The sequence below is a fragment of the Pogona vitticeps genome, chromosome 4 (assembly GCF_051106095.1).
Source record: "Pogona vitticeps strain Pit_001003342236 chromosome 4, PviZW2.1, whole genome shotgun sequence".
Classification (NCBI taxonomy): domain Eukaryota; kingdom Metazoa; phylum Chordata; class Lepidosauria; order Squamata; family Agamidae; genus Pogona; species Pogona vitticeps.
The window spans coordinates 41065017-41087069 of record NC_135786.1 but is presented as its reverse complement, the minus strand read 5'-3'; the positions used below and the strand labels follow the sequence as shown (position 1 = coordinate 41087069).

The 22053-nt window shown below is 39.2% G+C and overlaps 1 protein-coding gene and 1 non-coding gene across 7 annotated transcripts in view; both read left to right on the top strand.

Annotated features, from left to right (window-relative positions):
• MAGI3 (membrane associated guanylate kinase, WW and PDZ domain containing 3) overlaps positions 1-22053 on the top strand; it is a 184500-nt gene that overhangs the window by 81542 nt on the left and 80905 nt on the right. For all 6 annotated transcript variants that reach the window (XR_013545117.1, XR_013545116.1, XM_072997166.2 and 3 more), the window contains exons 3-8: positions 3959-4078; positions 9879-10088; positions 12019-12193; positions 13397-13476; positions 17265-17322; positions 20158-20252. Coding sequence is in view for 4 of the 6 variants with exons in the window: in XM_072997166.2 (XP_072853267.2) it covers positions 3959-4078; positions 9879-10088; positions 12019-12193; positions 13397-13476; positions 17265-17322; positions 20158-20252 (738 nt within the window). In the remaining 2 variants the exon portion in view is untranslated. The remainder of the gene's footprint in view (positions 1-3958; positions 4079-9878; positions 10089-12018; positions 12194-13396; positions 13477-17264; positions 17323-20157; positions 20253-22053) is intronic.
• On the top strand, positions 15191-15354 carry LOC140707246 (U1 spliceosomal RNA). Its single transcript, XR_012087166.2, has one exon. It is a non-coding gene; the product is annotated as a U1 spliceosomal RNA (small nuclear RNA).

The following is a 22053-nucleotide window of genomic DNA, read 5'->3' as shown; positions in this document are numbered from 1 at the left end:
GTAACCCTGATACTGACATTTACTGTTTCATCTCAGGGTTTCTCCATTTGCCATCACTATTTTACTAGATATTGCCACAATCATACTAAGTTTCACTAGGGATAAAAGTCTTGATATTGGTAACATCTTAACCTATGACATTGATTTCTATTTTATTATTTGTTGTTGTTTAGTCATTAAGTCGTGTCCAACTCTTCGTGACCTCATGAACCAGAACACGCCAGGCCCTCCTGGGTTCCACTGCCTCCCAAATTCATGTTGGTAGCTTCGGTGACACTTTCCAACCATCTCGTCCTCTGTCATCCCCTTCTCCTCTTGCCTTCACACTTTCCCAACTTGAGGGACTTTTCCAGGGGGTCTTCTCTTCCCATGAGGTGACCAAAGTATTGGAGCCTCAGCTTCAGGTTCTGTCCTTCCAATGAGCACTCAAGGTTGATTTCCTTCAGAATGGATAGGTTTGTTCTCTTTGCAGTCCAGGGGACTCTCAAGAGTTTCCTCCAGTACCACAATTTAAAAAGCATCAATTCTTCAGCGGTCAGCCTTCTTTATGGTCTAGCTGTCACTTCCATACATCACTCCTGGAAAAAACCATAGCTTTGACTATGCGGACCTTTGTCGGCAAGGTGATTTCTCAGCTTTTTAAGATGCTGTCTAGGTTTGTCATGGCTTTCCTCCCAAGAAGCAGGAGTCTTTTAATTTCATGGCTGCTGTCACCGTCTGCAGTGATCATGGAGCCGAAGAACGTAAAATCTGTCACTGCCTCCATATCTTCCCCTTCTGTTTGCCAGGTGTTGATGGGACCAGTGGCCGTGATCTTAGTATTTTTTATTTTGAGCTTCAGACCATTTTTGTGCTCTCCTCTTTATATTATTTACACAATGATTAAAACCATTTTGATGAAAAACACAGTAAGTTATAAAGTTAAAAAAATTAAATATATAATATTAATTAAAATTTTCTAAACATTTGAAAGCTTTAAATCCCGCTTAAAAGAAGAGAATCTCTCTCATCTAATTTAGTTATTAAAAAGATGCCTAAAAAGGAATGTTGCCAAAAGTAAAAGAGGGAGGGGAAGGACCTTCTTTCTGAGGGAGTACATTCTACAACCTGTGAACAGCCACTGGAAAGCCCTTTGTCACGTCCCTGTTAAATGTACCTGTGAGGGCAACGAAACTTCCTCTGAATATCTTAGGAACTGGGAAGGCTCATGTGGGGAGAGATGGTCCTTCAGATAGCCTGGACCTAAACCATGTAGGGTTTCATAGACCATAACTAATACTTTGAATTGAGTCTGGAAACAGACTTGGTAGTCTGTGAAGCTACTGTAAGAAAGGAGTTATACATTCCATATAACTGACTCTGGTCAGCAGTCTGACTGCTTCATTTTGAACCATCTTCAAAGGCAGCCCCATGTAGAGCATGTTACAGCAATCAAAGTGGGATATAACTAAGGCATGTGTCATTGTAGCCAAATCAGACATCCCAAGGAAGAGGCACAGCTGGCACACCACGTGTATATGAAATATCTAGCATGGCATTAATTTCAATATGGAGTCTGTGCTTTCAAGCCTTAATTCTCTGCTCTCAGTACTACAGCTTGGTGCAGATCCTTAGATTCTTATTCAGGATAAACATCCATCTGAAGTTTCTTTTTTCTAATCCTGATCTCTTTTAATGCCAGTCTCATTTTGGCTCTTGTCTTATTTCTAGATGGAGATTGTGGATTATGTAACTTCTTTATAGCTGTCTGAAGATACTAGGTTATATAGTCAAACGACTATATTTCATTTACATATCTGGAAGCCTATTCTGCCAGTTTTGATCTAGTATTCAGTAAAGGGGAAAGTTAGTTCTTCAACACCATATAGTTGCCCTTATTACTAGTGCTGTCTCAATTAATCAAGAAATTGTTGCTTAAACCACTAACTACAGTATATCTTTGAGTAGAAGACCTCTGTAGAGTCTGAAAGGAGGATGCTTTGTCACCTAAAACTTGGACAATGGATACGAATGTGTGAATTGTTTGCGACAGCAGCAACAGTGAACAAAACAGTTTAAATCTTGCTGGTGTTATCCATTATCCTCACCAAATCTAAATCACAATCTCAACAGTCACAATCATCTGGATGTTTTTGCAAATGCTAGACTTACAGCTGAAGAGCAAGGAAGCAGGCGCCTTTCTGTATGGACAATGCAATTCTGCACCAGTGATCTGGGGAGTTCTTGTTTGTATTCCTCCCTTTTCTACCCTCATATGAGTAATAATGAAGCTCAGCTAGGAAATACAGAATTTGTTCAGAGAAAAATGTTTGATGGGTGTAAATCACTCCACCAGCAACATACTATGTGATTGCATGGCAGGAAGTTGGACTGGATGGCCTCAGTGATCTCTTCCAACTCTATGACTTTGACTGTATGACTGCTAAGCATCTTTCTATCTTTGTCTTTTTATGTATTTTAGCACTGCTCTTTAAAACTTGTTTTTAATTTGCTTGCCTGTGTTCTTAGCTACTATTAATTTGGTGTATATTCCAGAGGGAACACCTTCCATTTCACCAGGAACTTCATGCAAACATATGTCATTCTTTCCACTTAAGAGGTTGACTAGCCATATTCTCAGGGGAAAATTCCGGGTTTGTTTCTTTTTTTTAAGTACAGAGGAAATAGTGAATTGGTATTTAAAAGTGAACCAAAATTATAATAACTCCTTTTGCCTCTATTTCATAAATTCATAAGGGCTCTTTTGTTTAAATATCTTACTGCTATGTATCTGCTTCTACAGTATTTTTTATTTTTTTTTCTTTTGCACTGGAGGGCATTATATCCCAGCTGCTTTAAAATTGTTCTAGGCCAATTTTCTCAGCCAGCTTCTTTATGGTGTACAACTGGGCCTGTTGGGTCTCAAATGCAGCTTTGCAGTTGTAAGTGGAATAGTAGGGTTTAGCTAGTTATCTCTAGCTTTTGACTGAAGCTAAATTTCTGCCAGTAGGCTTAACCACTCTACTATTACATGACAATTATCAGTCAGTTTGGAAAGATCTGTTTGCTAAACTTAGAGGCTACAACTGATTTGTGGAATGCTTTATCCTAATGGGATATGATGCAGTTAGAATAGCCCTTGGGCAATGTATTACAGAGGTCGAGAGGCAACATGATCTTGGCACAGCCTCAAACAATATCCTAATCGTTACAGCTTTGCTGCCTTTTAAATCAGCTGATTATTTTTATTCACTTTCAATACAAAAGCACAGTAGAACTTGGCCAAATAAATGCTGTGCCCTCAGTGGTCCAGTAGGGGGAGAGTTTGGAAATATCCTTTACTGGCAATGCAAATGTCCTTGTAGTTCTGGAGGAATAGGAACAATAACTCAAATTCCTTTGTGTTGCTGTTTTTATCTTGATAGTCAGAAAACTATTATTGAACTGTGTTTAAAGTTATTTCCTGGACGTATTACACCCTTTTAAATTACTTTCACTGCTGTTTAATGCAGTGAAATTTTACACCGCTGCAGTCATAATTTATGAAAGAAGAGTTTTCAGTAAATGTATAATTACTTTTAGTTAACAGCAGCAGTTTTCTTACAGGGGAACACATTGCTAATTATGCTACCAAGAGATTTTTGGTTATTTTATTGTGTTTTTAGGGTGATGGTAATGCAGGTCCTTGGAATAACATTTTTTAAATTTATGGTTTATTTGTATTTCTGATATTGGTTATTGACTATAATAAAGTCAGTCAGTCTGTCTGTCTACCTATCTAATTGCTACATAGTAGATTGCCCAGGTTCACATTTTGGCATACTTGTGGTCATGCATGTTCTGATTATGATTTTGCTGAAATGAGAGTCTTGTATGCAGTGTATTCAATTGCTTCTTTTTGAAGTTAAACTGACTGTTTGGAAACTAGTAGCTCTAAAAAACATTTTATAGCTATTCTCCTCCTTACTTTTTTTCTCAGGCACTACAAGAGCTCCCAGAGATGGAGAGGTCCCTGGAGTGGACTATAATTTTATTCCTGTTGAACAATTTAAGGCACTAGAAGAAAGTGGAGCCTTGCTAGAAAGTGGAACATATGATGGTATGTTTAAAATGTAAACCATTTTACCAGCTAACATGTTGAACGAGCACCTTCTACAAGTAATAATGTATTGGTGTTCATAGATTAATTCATTCATATTTTGTTATTGCTGTCCTTAGTAATATTCACAACTATTTCAATTTGCAGACGTTTGTTATCTGGCTACTTAAAGTTTTATATTCCCTTTCCAAGGGAAACAAACAACCGAGATTCTAAATTTTAAGAGTTTACAGTGCAATGTATTCGCGAATTTACAGTGCAGTTAGGGACGTGGTGGCGCTGCGGGCTAAACCACAGAAGCCTGTGCTGCAGGGTCAGAAGACCAAGCAGTCGTAAGATCGAATCCACGCGACGGAGTGAGCTCCTGTCGTTTGTCCCAGCTCCCGCCAACCTAGCGGTTCGAAAGCATGCAAATGCAAGTAGATAAATAGGGACCACTTCGGTGGGAAGGTAACAGCGTTCTGTGTCTAAGTCGCACTGGCCATGTGACCACGGAAGATTGTCTTTGGACAAACGCTGGCTCTATGGCTTGGAAACGGGGATGAGCACCGCCCCCTAGAGTCGAACACAACTGGACAAAAATTGTCAAGGGGAACCTTTACCTTTACCTTTAGTGATTTTTACCATTCCCTCTTGCATTTACTTACAGGCCACTTTGTAGATGGTAAATATAGTGGAACAGTAGAATTAGTATGTGCTACCCCCTTGTTCCTATCCATATGTACTATTGTTAACCTTTAATACTGTATTGTCATTTAGTAAGGCTGTCCTGCCCAGCTACTGAGAACAGAGCAGATATTTTCTAATCCAGAGAAAGATAGTGCTAGAGCCAAGCAAACAAAAAAGGCCAATTTTTGACAACATATAATTCTAATCAGTCATCTATAATGGTGTTATCGCAACATGAGAGGAGTATGTGTGTGCTAACCTTGCGTTATCTGTTCCTGTTTTTGTTACCATTTTGTACATTGAATGCAACAATCTAAAGCAGAGAGCCGTGGACATTTTCTGTGTGAACTGAAATCTTTATTTTTGCCAGAAATAATGATAGGAGAGTGGTGGAGGAGCAAGTGCACACCTTTCCCATGTGTAAGGAATCAACACACACTTGAACAACTAAACAAGATTGTGGCAGCTGCAGAATTAAGAAAAAAAGCTTAGTTTCAGTGTCAGAAAAATCTGGCTAAATTATTATCGAACGTTGCTACAGCAGATATGCATCTCAGCTCTGTCTTTGGCTAGAAAACAACATGAAAACAGGTTTAAAAACCTGTGCTGTAACTATGCAAAATATTTTTTTCTTTTAAAAGAAGATATGTTTATACCTCTGTAGCTGCAAGTTGTCACAATCTTATGTCACAGTGCAGACTAACAGCAGGTTGTCAATCTAAAAAATTAGTTATACTATATCTCCAGAGCTTTTGTAAATATATTTTGTCACTGTGAGCTTGGGAAAGTTGCCTATTTTGGGGGTGGGGTAGTTCAAAAACATTCTGCTCATGCAGGTTACAGGATTCTGGAAACTGGTCAGCCCCTCCCTCCCAGATCTGTGTAAATAAATGTAACATAAATAATGGCTGTAACACAGATCCACATGTAGTCAGTTCTGTCACTCCAGAAGATATTTTAGTGCACAATACATAAATCTTCATGAGGATGCTACCCATATCCTACTGTTTTGTCAGTTATATTGTTCCATATGTGTATATGTTTTCAAAGCATGTATGTTATTATAGAACTACAAGTGCAGGACTGCCCAAGATACTTTGTTGCTTCAGGTAGAACATCAAATTGAACTCTCACAAGGTGCATAGTACCCAAAACTAGTTATTTCAGCACATGAAACAGAAAGCTATGCAGCATCATTTCACAGCCCTGTCAGTAAAAATGCAACGATACCAAATTAAATAACAATTGTTCTCATATATTAGTCCAAATCTGTCATCTGTTGGCTTTTCTGCTTCATGAAAAGGCATGGTTTCAGAATAACTGCATCTAGCCAGGTGAAGTAATTCCTCCACCCTGCTTATTTAATGGTACATATTTATTCTAAATACCTATAGCAAAATGCAGTAACAAAATTTCAGACTGATAATTACAATGGGAAAGATTTCAGGTATGATATGAAGTCTTTCTTTTGAGAACAAATTCATGTTCTGTTCAGTGGAAGTGTGAAAAGACTTCAGTCTTAAAAGTTTGGGCTCTCCTTTGAAGTCAGTATGTTATTTCTCTTGCAGAAATCTCTTTAAAAACAGACTTAAATAGCAAAGCTATCTCCTTTGTGAATGGGCATATTATCATTTCCTTAAATGGAATAGGCTTGGAGAAATTAGCCTGCTTGTTATAGTCAGTGAATCTGAGGTTTAATTCTGGTTTTGACTGTTTTCTTTATTATGTGTACAGTACCATTTTTAAGCTTTCTCTTAATTTAAGTTGTGCAGTAGTCCCCCCCCTTATGTCAGTTTTCTGACATTTTTTTTAAAAGTGTTGGTGGTGAGGATTCCCAAATATTTAAAAAAAATCCTTGGCTTAATGCAAAATGTTGTGGTTCAATCTGCATTTCCAAAAACAAAGAAATTCAGGGAGTAGTTTAATCTCACATAAAATATTTGCATGTCTGTGTCCTTTTTTTGTATTATGAATTCCCACTTAAGCAAATATGATAGGTAGCTCTGTTTCCTGATCTAAATAGATGAGGCCTGTGTTACTAGGACTAAACATATTATACTCCGTGAGACTTCATTCCAAGAAATATGGATTATTGTAGGTTTTTCGGGCTGTTTGGCTGTGTTCTGGATTATGGTGATCAGGGTGTTTTTTTGTTATGGGTGTATTGTTGTGATAAGGGGGAAATCATCTGTCACTGTGATTGATGGGCATTGTTAGCTGGTCTTGATGTGTGCAGTGGTCACCAGTCCTTGTGTCTGGGTAGAGTTTTTTGACCTTTTTGCAGGCTGTATTTTTCAGTGCTGGGAGCCAGGCTTTGTTGAATTTTAGCCTTTTTCTTTTTTGTTGAAGCTCTGCTGATGTTAAACAGCAATACACCCATAACAAAAACACCCTGATTACCATAATCACCCAGTGTCCTGAAAAGGACAGAAAAGTGATTCCACAGCTACAAATACTCAGCTGTCCCACACACAACACCAGAACACAGAGTTCTAACTCCTGTCCTCTGAAGATACCAGCCACAGAGACTGGAGAAATGTTAGGAAGAAAACATCCAGAACACAGCCAAACTGCCCCCCAAACCTACAACAACCATCTGATCCTGCCCATGAAAGCTTTTGAGATTACAAATATGAATTAATTGGTCTGGACTAGTAAAGTTGAGGTAACTGTGAATGTTGTGCTGATTACCAGTGGATGTTACACTATCAAAACCTGTATTTCATTTCAACTCTGTTATGCCTCTGCTGGTACTCCACAGTGGCAGTGGATAGTGGGATTATACTATATTGTTTACTTGGGGTGGAAAGTACACTGTGGAAGCAGTGATTTAGTGTGCCCATGTTTGGGGCAAGGGGTTGATGTTGGAGTAAAATTCAGATTTTCCAGTTTTCTAGAAACTGTTTAATCAAAGACTTGCAGGGTTAATTGCTGTGTTATTGGAGAGAAAAGGTACTGCATATGAAAGCATACAGTATATAACTTAACATGTAATGCAAAACCTGGCCACCGTGTTAAGTCCTTCGTTCATTTTAATACTTGGTTTTACAAAGGGAAAATAAAGGTTTAATTTCAAAATAGTTACCATAGCCTGGAAATCTAATGCCATTCTTTTTTATTAAAGTTATATAATTAGTGAAAGAGTAGAAGCCAATTGTTTACGTTTCTTTGAGAGCACTTGTTTTATTTAATAATGATGCAGAGGTTACTCAAATAAGACAACATTGTATTTTTAGCTTTCTAATTTAGTATCAAGCTAATCCTACAAGGTAGACTTCAGCAGTATGTGGACTGAGAACTTCCAGAAGTACAAGCTGGATTTTGAAGCGGCAGAGGAACTAGAGACTAAATTGCTAACATGCACTGGATTATGGAGAAAGCCAAAGAGTTCCAGAAAAACATCTGCTTCACTGACTACGCAAAACCCTTTGACTGTGTGTACCATAGCAAACTATGGCAAGTTCTTTAAAAAATGGGAGTGCCTGACCACCTTATCTATCTTCTGAGAAATCTATATGTGGGACAGGAAGCAACAGTTAGAACTGGATATGGAACAACTGATTGGTTCAAAATTGGGAAAGGAGTACGATGAGGCTATATATTGTCTCCCTGATTATTTAACATATATGCAGAATTCGTCGTGTAAAAGGCTGGACTGGAGGAATATCAACAACAATATTGCTGGAAGAAATATCAACAACCTCCGATATGCAGATGATACCACTCTGATGGCAGAAAGTGAGGAGGAATTAAAGAATCTCTTAATGAGGGTGAAAGAGGAAAGCTCCAAAAATGGTCTGAAGCTCAGCATCAAAAAAAAAAAAAAAAAAAAAAAAAAAAAAAAAAAAAAAAACCTAAGATTATGGCCATTGGTCCCATCACCTCCTGGCAAATAGAAGAGGAAGATATGGAGGCAGTGAGAGATTTTACATTCTTGGGCTCCATGATCACTGCAGATGGTGACAGCAGCCACGAAATTAAAAGACTCTTGCTTCTTGGTAGAAAAGCGATGACAAACCTAGACAGCATCTTAAAAAGCTGAGATATCACCTTGCCGACAAAAATCCGCACAGTCAAAGCTATGGTTTTTCCAGTAGTGATGTATGGAAGTGAGAGCTGGAGCTGACCGCTGAAGAATTGATGCTTTTTAAATTGTGATACTGGATGGTTGGACAGTGTCACCGAAGCTGCCAACATGAATTTGACCCAACTCCGGGAGGCAGTGGAAGACAGGAGGGCCTGGCGTGCTCTGGTCCATGGGGTCACAAAGAGTTGAACACGACTTAACAACTAAACAAAAACAATCAAGCTAATAGCTTTATCTGGAGATCAATCTGCTATCGGAAGGCATGGAATGTTACCTCTAACTGTATATTTTAACATTGCCTTGTTAAAATTGCTGTTTCATGCTTTTGGCTTCAGCCTGTCCGAAATTTCAGATTGTTTCAAAATAGTTCATGATCATGCTGTGTATATTAGAGGAGAATCCATCTTGATTTTCATTCCTATTCTCTGCTACTCTTAGGAATCTCTTTTGTGTGTCTCATTGGGAGACATTAGCAAATAGAGAGTAAAATAACAAATCTCTTATTTTGTTAGAAGACTGATATAGGACAGTCACTTTGTGGTTGAGTCCTTTTTATTTCAGTAGCACTGTCAATTGGTTATTAAAACCTATTACAATATTTCAGCATATGTAGTGACTTTTTCAGAAAACAGAATATGCTTTTAATTTTTCTATTTTTCTGTTTCTCTATTTCTTGTAGAAACGTGTTGTTATTTAGAAGAGTACACTCTGCTTTTGGCTTTTAAAACTCCAGTCTTTTACATGCTTACCTATGCATAAGCCTCATTGGGCTTCATGGAACTTATTCTTGAGTGTGATTTTCATGAATTAGATGCCATTATAAATGTTTGTGGTGGTATAGACAGGTGAAATAAGATATTTTGACCACATGAAAACAATTTATGTTAGGTGTAATTATCCAAGCAAGATGATACTGATTCTGAATAAGATGCTTGCCTCTGCCAGTAGTACAGTGACTTTGTTTTTTTAAAAGTCAGAAAAGCTTGTTATGATTTCTGATAATTGCATATATATTTTCTCCCCACTTCCCCCGGTACGCAAAAGGTAATTTCTATGGTACTCCTAAACCTCCAGCTGAGCCCAGTCCATTTCAGCCAGATCCGGTGGACCAAGTGCTTTTTGATAATGATTTTGACCCAGAATCTCAAAGAAAAAGAACCACATCAGTCAGCAAGATGCAGAAAATGGACAGCTCTCTACCTGAAGAAGAAGAGGAAGAAGAGAAGGAAGCAGTTAATGGTACTGGGGGCACAGGTCAGTTCTCTCTCTGTCTCTCTCTCTCTTTTATAGACACTCACACACATATGTAAAAGTTTGCAGGCTGCCTGGATAACTTAGTGCAGTAGAACACCTGGCTGTGGGGACAAGGGTTGGGAGGTCAATTCCCCACTTGGGGAAAAAAGCCAGCCTGTGTGGCCTTGGGCAAGCTACAAGGTCCTAGAGTGCCTCTAGAGAAAACACTATTAAACTGGTTTTGAGTTCTTTATGCCTAGAAACCCCTGAGAAGGGTCGCCATAAGTTGAAATGATGCAATTATTAGTTTAAAAAGGAGTGCAGCATTCAGAGAAGCTAACAATAAACTATAGCCAATCATAAAATGTAAGCACATTCACAAGCAAGGCAGTATAATAGAAATACACAAATAGAGCCACTTGAACAATGTGACTACGTAGTACAGTGGTGCCTTGCATTACGACGTTAATTCGTTCCAGCGAAATTGCTGTAAAACGAAAACGTCGTAGTGCGAAATAAAAAAGCCCATAGAAATGTATTAAAACCTGATTAATGCATTTTTATGGGCTTGAAACTCACCGTCCAGCAAAGATCCTCCATAGCGTGGCCATTTTCGCTGCCCGTGCAGCGAGGAATCCGTCCCAAAAAAGAGTGGGGAGCCATTTTTTTTAAACCCGGCAGCCATTTTGAAACTGCCGATCAGCTGGCCGAAAACCCTCATTTTGCGAGAATCTGTTCCCAAAGCAGGGAACCGATCATCGCAAAGCGAAATTCCCCCATTGAAACCATCGTAAAGCAATTGCTTTTGCGATCGCAAAAAGTTTGTCATGATGTGATTTCGTCGTTAAACGGGGCGCTCGTCTTGCGAGGCACCACTGTATATATCAAACCAGATAGTCATCATATGTCATAAACCTTTTAATGAGGATGTTAACATAGCCTTCTAGATCAGACATTCCCATAATTTCAGTACAAAAGTGAGCAAATTCAGTGCTTTATCTGTAGTATATATTCTTTCTCTTTTTGTAGGCTTATCCATTCTAATAGTTAAAAGTGAATTATCTATATGAACAATAGAAAAATTGCTGGACCGGCTAGTACTAGGAAAAGACAAAATAACCATGTCTGTGTATTACTTATTATGTGTATCTTATTTGAATTGATGATGATGACAATTATGGTGATGATGATGAGCAAAACAATTTTTTTTAAAAAATGCCAATTGAAATTTTCTGCGCCTCTTTTCCAGACAATACAGTATGTCCTATAATTTTTCTGTCATTGTTCCTGTTCTTAATTATTTTGTCTGTTCTTTATTTAGTTGCTGACAAAAGATGGCAATCTAGTGTTCTTCCCTCCTCTAGTGTCGTATTTCCTACATTCACTTAACATTGTTACTCCAAAAATATGAACCATACAATTCCTTTTATTCCTAGAAATATGATTGTAATATATTGGGGTGGGGTGGCAACACTTCTCTAATGGAGTGTTGGTAGCATGTCCAATTGAAGTAATCCGTAGGCCCTATTAAATCTATCATCAAATGAATTATGGAAGTGAAATTCAATGTTGTCCAAACATTTTCATTTCATTTCTCTTATGATGATCTTATGCCATGATTGGTAACTTGGGAGGGAAAGCATGCACCTTTTTATAGGCAGTGAAACGGTTATTCGGTAGAGATAGATATGCAGTTACATAGTTTATACTGTAAATCTGGCCTAGGCTGTTGGTTTTTTGAAACTGGGCCTAGACCATCAAACTTGATGTATAGAAGTAAAGTATATAAATCAGGTTTCGTTTATTTGAAGTTCACTGTAGAAGAATAAAATGGCATAAAAATAAAGATGAAATTGTTTTTGACGTTTGCTTTATAACCAAGTAACAGAAGTGGCTCTGCAAAACAGCATGAAGATGTAACAAACTAACAGTAACCTTTGAACGATTTCAGAAAACAAAGAGAGACATTCAGATTGTTCTGACTGGATGAAGCCTGTTCCTAGTTACAATCAGACAAATAGTTCCATGGATTTCAGAAACTATTTATCAAGGGAAGAAAATCTAGAGCCTCTGCCCAAGAACTGGGAAATGGCCTACACAGACACAGGCATGATCTACTTCATTGAGTGAGTAAAAGTTGGTACCATTGTTTGCAGTGTAGGTTGATAAAGTGTTTAAATGTTTTTAGTTGATTAGCAAGATAATTTATATCAGTCTGTGTACTTGTTTTCTGGTTAGCACAATCAATATCAGCTGAAACAGATGGCAGAATATGCTGCTATATGCCAATGCAATAGCTAGTTTAAAGAAAATAGTGTTCTTCATTTTTTCTTCTGAAGGATAAATACCTTTTCAGTTTTGCAATATTCATTTTCCTAATTTAAAGTTCTATATAGATTTTCTCAGAACAATAAATACAGAATAGCCTTTATAGGAATAAAAATCTATGTCTAAAATCTTGTGTCCAGCTTTAAAAAATTGTATTAAAATTTACCTCTCAAAGTTCATAACTTCACTGAAAATGTATCAGTTATGTAAACATTCTATATGAGAATTTAAGACTACATTTTTATAATGAATCGAATATTTTCCAGCTCTTTTGCTGTAAAATTGGATCATCCTAGTATCTTAAAGAATGTGGCCCTGTATATGCAGATCAGTAAACATCATGTATCCTCAGCAATTAATGTTATTAAGATAAAGCAGAATTGAATAACTTTTTTTAGATTTAAAAGGGACATGTGTAATTTTGTGTCATTTGTCTGATTGTTCTCTGTTGAGCTTATGCATACTGTACACTTCCACATGTTCCTAGGATCGTTGAATTCGCTTCATATACAGGAACTATTGTTTTTTTCTGACAACTATAACCTAAATTAACCTAATTGCAGATAAACTTGTTGTTTTGTTCTCTCCATCAATACTAATTTCATAGCTGTAAAAAAAAGAACATAACTCAAACATGCTGTTAAAGTTTTAAAAAAATACATCTTTCTTTTCTTATCTTTATCACAAGCAGCACTTTTTCAAACAATTGTAAAAATATAGCAGCCTTTTGGGGCTAGCTTCCTATTTTGCAATATTTAATTAAATTAATTACTTCAGAATCTTCCTTCCACATTCCCTACCTCCAAACTTAACTGCATCTCCGCAAGTGAAGCATAGACGGCTGTGGATTTTTCTTTATCAATATGTTTGCATTATTTTATAACTAACTAGCATCCACATGGAAATATGTAAGAGAGAAGAGGTTCTCTGGACTTTGTGACTACTGGTGAATGGAGCAGAATTTAGTCCATTCTCTTAAGCATGTGCTTTGTATCCCATAGTCACAACACCAAGACCACCACCTGGCTGGATCCTCGTCTTTGTAAAAAAGCCAAAGCTCCTGAAGATTGTGAAGATGGAGGTGAGAAGCATGGGATCCAATTTCTTATGTAGTGTTCAAGGAACACTTGTTGAAGTCAGTCGCAAAAATGCTACTGCTCTTAATGGGTTGGACTGTTTCAGTGAACTGCACTTTTTATGCAGGCTTCTTAGTTAGAGTTAAGATACATAGAGGGGGTCCTGCAAATTATCAACAAGAAAGGCAAAACAAAACAAAAGCAAAAAAGGAGAGGGGAGAAAAAGATGTTGTGGTACCTTAAAGATTAACTGCTGTATTTTGATATGAATTTTCATGGAACATACCTGCTTCTTTAGACATGAGAGTGAGAATACGGAAACTACATGGCAAAGCATTCACAGGGGTCTAAGAATAAAGGGACAGTAGTGTTTGGTTGCATTTCACACCTAGTAATGATTTAAGACCCCTGTTTGGTAGAGATGGGCATATCCATATCCGTATACGAATACCCCCGGGGGCACATGTGGACATAACGAGGGTCCAGCCCCGTGTGGCTAGACAGCTTGCCACTCCTGGCAGGAGGTGGGATGACAAGCCTCTCTGCTAGGTCGAAGAGTGGCTCACCAAATGTGATCTCTGGAGCCATTGGAAGGATCCACAGCAGCCGTGACTGTGGTGGATCGGTGAGTGGACCGTCCAGCCCCATGAGGCTGGATCTTTGTTATGTCCACCTGTATGGGGGTATTCGTATACGAATACCCCTATCTCTACTGTTCGGTATTCAGTTCTTTTCTTTTGAAACTTTGCTCTGTAAACAGTAACAATGATTAGTGGCCAAAAGATGCAGCAGCAGAAACAACATTTGGTAATGAGTTAAGAATGACTAGCTTTACTTGTGAAACATGTTCTGTAAAGGTGGCTGTAGTTAGTCAGGAAGGAAAATAACAGCAGACAGCAACATAATTATTATAATACTTCACATTACTAATTCTTAAGAATCTTTGGCTAGTATTTAATTCATTGAAATAGGTGGTGAGCAAATGTATATGTTTTATCTGAGCTTTTTCTTCTCCAGAATAATAGTTTTCAAATCCTGTGAATAGTATCCTGGTAGACCGAAGTGATTTGAAACAGGTTTCTGTGTATTGTCATTCCTGATCTTGAATTTGGGTCCATTACCATATTTTTTGCTCCATAAGACGCACTGGACTATAAGAAGCACATAATTTTGGGGGAGGAAAAGAGAAAAAAATACTCTGAACCAATAATATAAATAATAACTTCACCTTCTGCAGAGAAGTTAGCTGAAGGCTATAGCAGCTCTCTACAGATGACAGCTTTATTCTTTGCAAACGAAAGATTTGCAAACTAAAGCCCAAAACAGCTGTGGTTTTTCTCAATATATAAAAAGGATAATAAAGCTGTCATCTGTAGAGAGTTGCTGTAGCCTCCAGCTAACTTCTCCGCAGAAGGTGACCAGAAAGAGACTCCTCCTTCCTGCTTTACTTCTCCAATAGAGAAGCCATCCAGGTGATGCAAGCAGGCAGATGCAGTCAGGTATTCTAATGCCTGCGCACTGGAGGATTGTGGGAGGAACACCTGGCCCCTGATGGGGGTCCCGTGGGGCACCCCAAAACATGGAGGAGCTCTCTTGGCCTCTGGCGGGACCGGGGTTGTGCAGCCCTGTTCTGAGCGGGAGGTGCAGCCAGGGGGGTCACCATGCTTTGGGGGAACAGGGCACAGAAGGGGGTAGGAGGTGCAAGGGCCACTCCAACTCATACTTACCTGGCAGGGGAGATACCATGATCATGAAAGTGGTTTTCCCAGGGTGAGGCTCATCCATTGCACTTTGGGTGTCCTGATCCCTGTGATTTCCCCACATGTGGGAAACTCGACTGCATAATTTGTGGTAGTGGGGGACTGTGTTTGCACTTTCCCCTGGTCTTTCTAAAATCACTTTGATCTCTTTCCCCTTTGGTCCTTGGCTGTTTTCGCTGCCCTCTGCCATTTAAATTTGCTGCCATAGGCCTGTTGGCCCTACTGGCTTTCCAGGTGGGCTCCAGATCCTGGAAAGCCAGCAGCGCAGATGGCAGAGTGGCGAGGTCCAATGCGGCTGCCATGGCGAGCAGCCTCTGGTGCTGGTTCAGAGGCCTCCCAGCACTGTGGTGGGAAGCTTCTGGATGGTGGTGGCTGAAGAGGTTTTGAACCCTTTTTTACAGTATTCGCTCCATAAGATGCACACACTTCCCCCCCCCCACTTTTTTGGGGAAAATTGTGTCTTATGGAGCGAAAAATACGGTAATTCTTTCGCATAGAGATTGCTTCATTCTATGTAGATTGTAGAGTGCAGAGGGACGTTGTTGGCAAAAAAACAAATGGTCTGTGTTGGCAGAGAAACAAGTAAAAGTGACCTTGATGTTGTGTGTAAGACATTGCTGGATCCTTGATCTTGTTGCCAGAGTAAATGTGGGGAAAGAGTTGGCATCTGGGTTTGTATCAGGGGTTAGTGCTCATCTCTGTACCCATGTTGTCTACTCCATTGTGTTTCAGTAGTAGCTTGGAATTGGTGGGTTGTCTTTAAGCAAGTATAGATCTTCCACCAAGTGCTGGGGGGGGGGAGTATAATATTTTTTGTCAAGGATGGGCAGGAGATCATTTATCATGTGTATGAGTGGTCTCAGTTGTGGGCTGAAAGTAACAACTAGTAGTGGTTGTTTTCTCTTCTTGGTTTGTCTTGCAGTAGGTTGCTTCTGAGTATTCATCTTTTGTGGCTAATTTGTTCTTTAACCATATTGGATGGATATTGTAGTCTGAGAAATGCATTTCATAGATCTTTGAGTTTGGAGTCTCTGTCTTGTGGGTCCAAGCAGATGCAATTTACCTGAGAGCTTCATTGTAAACAAGAGATTTAGTGGTGTGTTCAAGATGGAAGATGGAGGCATGCAGATAGGTATATTGATCAGTGAATTTTTGATACAGCATAGTGCTACAATCTCCATGTTGCAGTTTCACAGTGGTGTCAGGAAAATGCTGTTGTGTGGCTTAGTCCAGGCTAAGGCTGATATTTGGATGAAAGTTATTGAAATCCTGGTGGAATTTCTCTAGGGCTTCCTTTCTGTATGTACAGATCAATAAATGTCATAAATATACCTTTAATAGAGGAGTGTTTTTGAGTAAAACATTTAAGAAAGTATTGTTCTAGGTGAGCAATAAATATATTTGTACGTTGTGGAGTCATCTGAGTACTCATGGCAGTTTTTTTGATCTGGAGGTAGGTTTTATTGTCAAACGTGAAAATTGTCTGTGAGCATGAATTTGCATAGGGTGGTGACTATATGTGCTTTGTCCTTATTTTGAATAGTGTTTCTGACAGCCTGCAGTCCATCTCTGTATGGTATGTTATTATAGAGAGTTTCTGCATCCATTGTGACTAAGATAGTGTTCTTAGTGGATTGAAGTTTCCTTTAAAAGTCTGTGGTGTCTCTTATATAGCTAGATGTATTTGTGGCATACGGTTTGAGTATGGAGTTTCGAACAGTGACTGCATTAATGCTTGATACAGTGGGTCTACTGGGGTTCCCTGGTTTGTGTACTTTTGGTAGCAGGTAGAAGGCTCTGCCTATTGAAGGGGAAGAGGCAATTCTTTTTGTTTCCCCCTTCTTCTTGAAACCTGCTCTGTCATTCTGGTAGAAGGCTTGGGGAAAGGTAGGCACTCAGGGCTCAATCACACTTGCCAAAAGAACCCCAGTTGTACCATTTTTGCCATTATTTGGATCCTTTCAAAATTTTCAAGAAGATAAAGAAAATTAACAGGTAAGAAAATTAACTCAAGTCTTCTTTTATGATTTCAGAACTTCCTTATGGTTGGGAGAAAATAGAAGACCCTCAGTATGGAACCTACTATGTTGAGTGAGTGTTTCTGTACACTTGTTGATAACTTAAACAACCTTCAGAACACAGCCAAAGACCCCGGAAAACCCACAGCAACCAACTTAAACTTAATTGAATCATTAGGAAGCATGACAAATATGTAATAAATGCAAAGTTTTACTATTTTGTATAGTTTACAAAGTATGGTTTAGCAGAGAATAGTTGTCTTACTTTGGGGAAAGCCTGTCTGATATATCCACGTGTCCTCCAGAACAGTTAATAGCATCTGAACAGGTACATGGCATGCCTCTGTGTTCCTCAGATAGATACATAAAAGTGAAGCAAACTCTTTAATTTAACATTTTGCCCACAATGGGAAGTCTGCATTTTAAAACGGAGAGACTACCATACCTTGGCAATAGTGCTGTGTAGCACTGTTTATGTAGGGGGGAATCCTATTGATATTTGCATAACATTTTTCTATCTTGCTGTGCCTAATTGTTGGTGGGGTGCATCTTGGTTGCACAATCAAACGTGACCCAGTATGCAACGGAGATGAATCCTAACACATTATCAATTAGTTATAATTAGCCACTACAAGTTATGCAAAGTTTATATGAACACCTGTAATATTTTGGCCATTGACTGTGGTCTAGAAATCTAATTTATGCAAGAGGTTGAACACATGATGTGGGACTATTTTGTTTCACACGGCAGCATCATTCCACCTCTTGTGTCATAGTATGCTTCTGAAGCTTCCTGGGGCACTTTAAATCTTTGAAACATTGCCTTTGCCCTACTAGGTTAAGCTTCCACTAAATATTCTTCTGACATTGCAGGTGTCTTTATATTGTCACCTCCAGCACACCAAAAGGTAGGCAGCAAAAATAAGCCAAGAACAAAAGAGAACCAAGTGGGGAGAGAAGACAGGAATAAGATCCAAAAAAATAATCCCAAAGAGCAACAGTAATCCAAATACAGCGACAACTCTCCCGAAAACCAAAGAAAAAAAAGGAAAGGATCCAGTATAGAGTCACACGATGTCGGCAGTCATGCAGCAGTCAAATATGGTGTGTAGCAGGAATTCAGCACACAATAACAATTCACCCACAGGAAATGACTGAAACAAACAGCACACCTCACTGAGTTTCAGGTCCTTTTAAACATTCAAAATCCCCCCTACCACTGAACATTCTAAGTATTTGCTGACAACTCTTGTAACACTGTTAGATGAAAAATTTCTTAAACAACAAGACACACTAATCACCCATCTCTTGAAAAGGACAAAAAAGGATCTCACAGCCATAAATACTCAACTCCCAAACTACACCAGAGCACAGAGTACTGTCCTCTGAAGATGCTGGCCACAGAGACTGGTGAAATGTTAGGAAGAACAACCTTCAGACAATAACAAAAATCATGTGCCATCATGTGCCATCACATCAATTCTGATATACGGTGCCTCTTTTCATGGTTTTCCAGGTAGAGAATTCTCAGAAGTGTGTTACTGTTCCCTTTTTCTGGGGACGCCCTGAGACGGTGCAGCTTGCCAAAGGCCACACAGGCTGGCTCTAGTCACAGGAGGCAATGGGGAATCAAACTCCCAACCTTTGGCTCCACAGAACATGGCCAAAGAGGCCGAAAAACCCACAACAACCATTAGATCCCGGCTGTGAAAGCCTTCGCGAATATATTATATCCTGATTGCTTAGAATTTTCTAGTTTTTTAACTTCCATGTGGAATTGCGAGGACGAACCACTTCCCAACAGAAAAGAGGAGTGTGAGCCATCCCCTCCAGCACCCACAACAGAGGGATACGAGACAGCGTATATGCTGATATCAACAGTGGCCCAAGTGAGATTAGAGGAGAAAAAGTGGGAACGAAGAATGAGAGGAGGGTGAGGAAGGGCAGGAGCCAATGGTAGAGGGATATCTGGTGACAGAGGCTGAAGAGAGAGAAAAAGGGGAAAGAGAACTAGACTGGGAGACTGAGGTACAAAAGGAGGAGAAAAGGCAAAGAAAGAAAGGATTTGAGGTACAGCTGGGGGAAGCAGAACCAGTGGAATGGATGGTGTATGTCTACCCCAAGAAGGAAGATCGGTGGAAGAAGAGCAGGCCAGTGGTGATGCCTCAATCAGAAATGCCCATGGAGGGAGAGTGGGCTTGGCACCCATGTTGCGGCACTACATGCCCCAGTCTGAGGAGGCCCACGAGAAAGCATACAGATTGTTAAACCCTGATGGTGAACTCTTTCATGCCACCTGAGTTAAGGGACAGTTGTGTTAAATGTAAAGAAACTGAGGGACCCATTGCTCCAATTGAAATTGTTCATAGTATTCCATTGTTTGAAAATAAAAGAAATGTTTGCGAAAAAGGACTATCTTAACTTTTTGGGAAACAAAAAGGGGAATGTGGTTTTCCCAAAGTTGAACCCACTCACAGGAACTCAGTGGCAAGCCTCTGGAAAAGCAACCAAGTTTTATTTAACAGTATAGTTATTAAAAAAATAAATTGTGTAGTGATTGAATTGCATAATAAAAACAGAGAGTCTTGATGCACATTAAGACCACTGTTTTTCCTTTAAGAAGCCACGAAGCTTAGTTTTTGTTACAGCATAGATACAGCTATGTTACACTTTGATAGCAGCATAAATCAGAAGTGACTTTCTGGTACATAACAATGTCCCCTGGAAAATTTGATAATTAAGGCTTCTCAATTGAATGATATTTTGTTGACTTCTTCAAAAACTAGGAGAGAAGAGAAGATAATTTTAATCAACTGGCTAATCACTGTTGATTCAAAAAAACACTTGAAAACAGTCTGAGAAAATAGTGCATAATTAATTTTTTATTAATGTATTTTATATTTTGCAGTCATATTAACCAGAAAACCCAGTTTGAAAATCCAGTTTTGGAAGCCAAACGAAAAAAACATCTAGGACAGAGTGACTCTGGCCTTTCAAATCCAGGTACTGTCTTCTGTGACAAAATTTCTGTGGCATTCTGCTAAAACTGGTATATTTTAAAAGAACTGTGTGCTGAATATAGCCATATTTTAATGATACATTTCACTGTGAAATCTGTATACATTTTTATCTGTAAGCTAATTTCTACAGAGAGTAGCCACAGTCCTATTGATAGTTAAGCCAGTGTAAATTAAGTAGTATAAATTGCAGCATTAAATTGCTTCTAATTAACCAGTCACTACTTTTATCACTTATGTGACAGTCACATGAGTTTGTGCACAACCAGAGAATCAAGCAGCAACTCTTTAAATAGTATGAATGTGCACCTTTTCATTTAGGCCAATGTAACAGTGTAACTGTGGCATGGTAAAGCCTGTCCATAAGACGTGGAGCATCATAGTTACCCAAAGTCATAGATGGCTGTGCCAAGGAGCACATTTCTATGCCAAACAAAACTCAGGAACTGCTAAACACTGGTGGTACAATCTTTAGAATCTCGTTCTTCCCCACTACCACATTCCATTAGATGGGGACAAGCATTGACTCTCAGGGGCTCTGTAGCCTAGGGGTGGCTTCTACAGGGCTGCTCACACTATGAGGATTGGCCATTTTTTAGGATATGGAGTCATTGCAGACCCAAGGGAGATAGCAACAGAAGCTACCCTCCCTGTAGGTAAGTGCTGACAGGCACATAAATTGTTTTCCATGTTAGTTTCCAAGGCAAATTATATGTAAGGCAAAGGTTCCCCTTGACATTTAGTCCAGTCGTGTCTAACTCTAGGGCGCAGTGCTCATCCCCGTCTCCAAGCCGTAGAGCCAGTGTTTGTCAGAAGACAGTTTCTGTGGTCATGTGGCCAGCGCGACTAGACACGGAATGCCGTGACCTTCCCACCATGGTGGTACCTATTTACGACTCACATTTTTACATGCTTTTGAATGGCTAGGTTGGCAGGAGCTGGGACAAGCGACGGGCGCTCACTCTGTTGTATGGATTCGATCTTATGACATCTGGTCTTCTGACCTTGCAGCACAGAGGCTTCTGCGGTTTAACCGCTACGCCACCACATCCCTTAACACACATTATATGTACCTGTCCTTTAAAACTACTGCTAAACAGAAAGTCCCATCAGTGTGGTAATCCAGGATTGTGCCACTTGCTCAAATGTTACTGTTGTGCCAGTGATGAACTCCATGAAGAAAAGTGGAATTCCACTTGCACAAGTGGTGTGATGGCATGTAACTATGCCATTAGGATACAAGTCATTTTCTATAACATGCAAAATGATAGTCTATCTAGTTTTTGTTCTTGGTTGCAGGATATGCAGTTTACTGCTAATTTTGCGGGTTAGAGATGAATGTAACCTTCATACTTAAGGTTGCAACAAAGTCAGTCTTATTGAGTAACTCCCTTAATTAGGTGTACACCCAGGAATGCATTTAGCACCTCATTAGTGAGCAGCAATTTGCCACCAAGATGTACACACCTTGTCTTATGAGAATGTAAATTGATGTTAGGATTCATGCTACTGTTGCTTTACTGTGTATTTGAAATTGTTGCAGTTGATACTGATTGGTAATCTTAAAGCAGCATAATTAGTTTAAGCTGTTTTAAAACTATTTATTATAATCAGCTTGGGTGCTTGATAGCCCACTGATGAACAGCCATCAGTTTGAAGATCCAGACATAGGATGAAGATGAAGCAGCAGCCTTGAGGTTTCAAGACTTCTGACTCTAATCTACTTAAATACATACCACTATGCTAACCTTTTGCTTATTCCTCTCCACCCATTTTTGTGAGATACC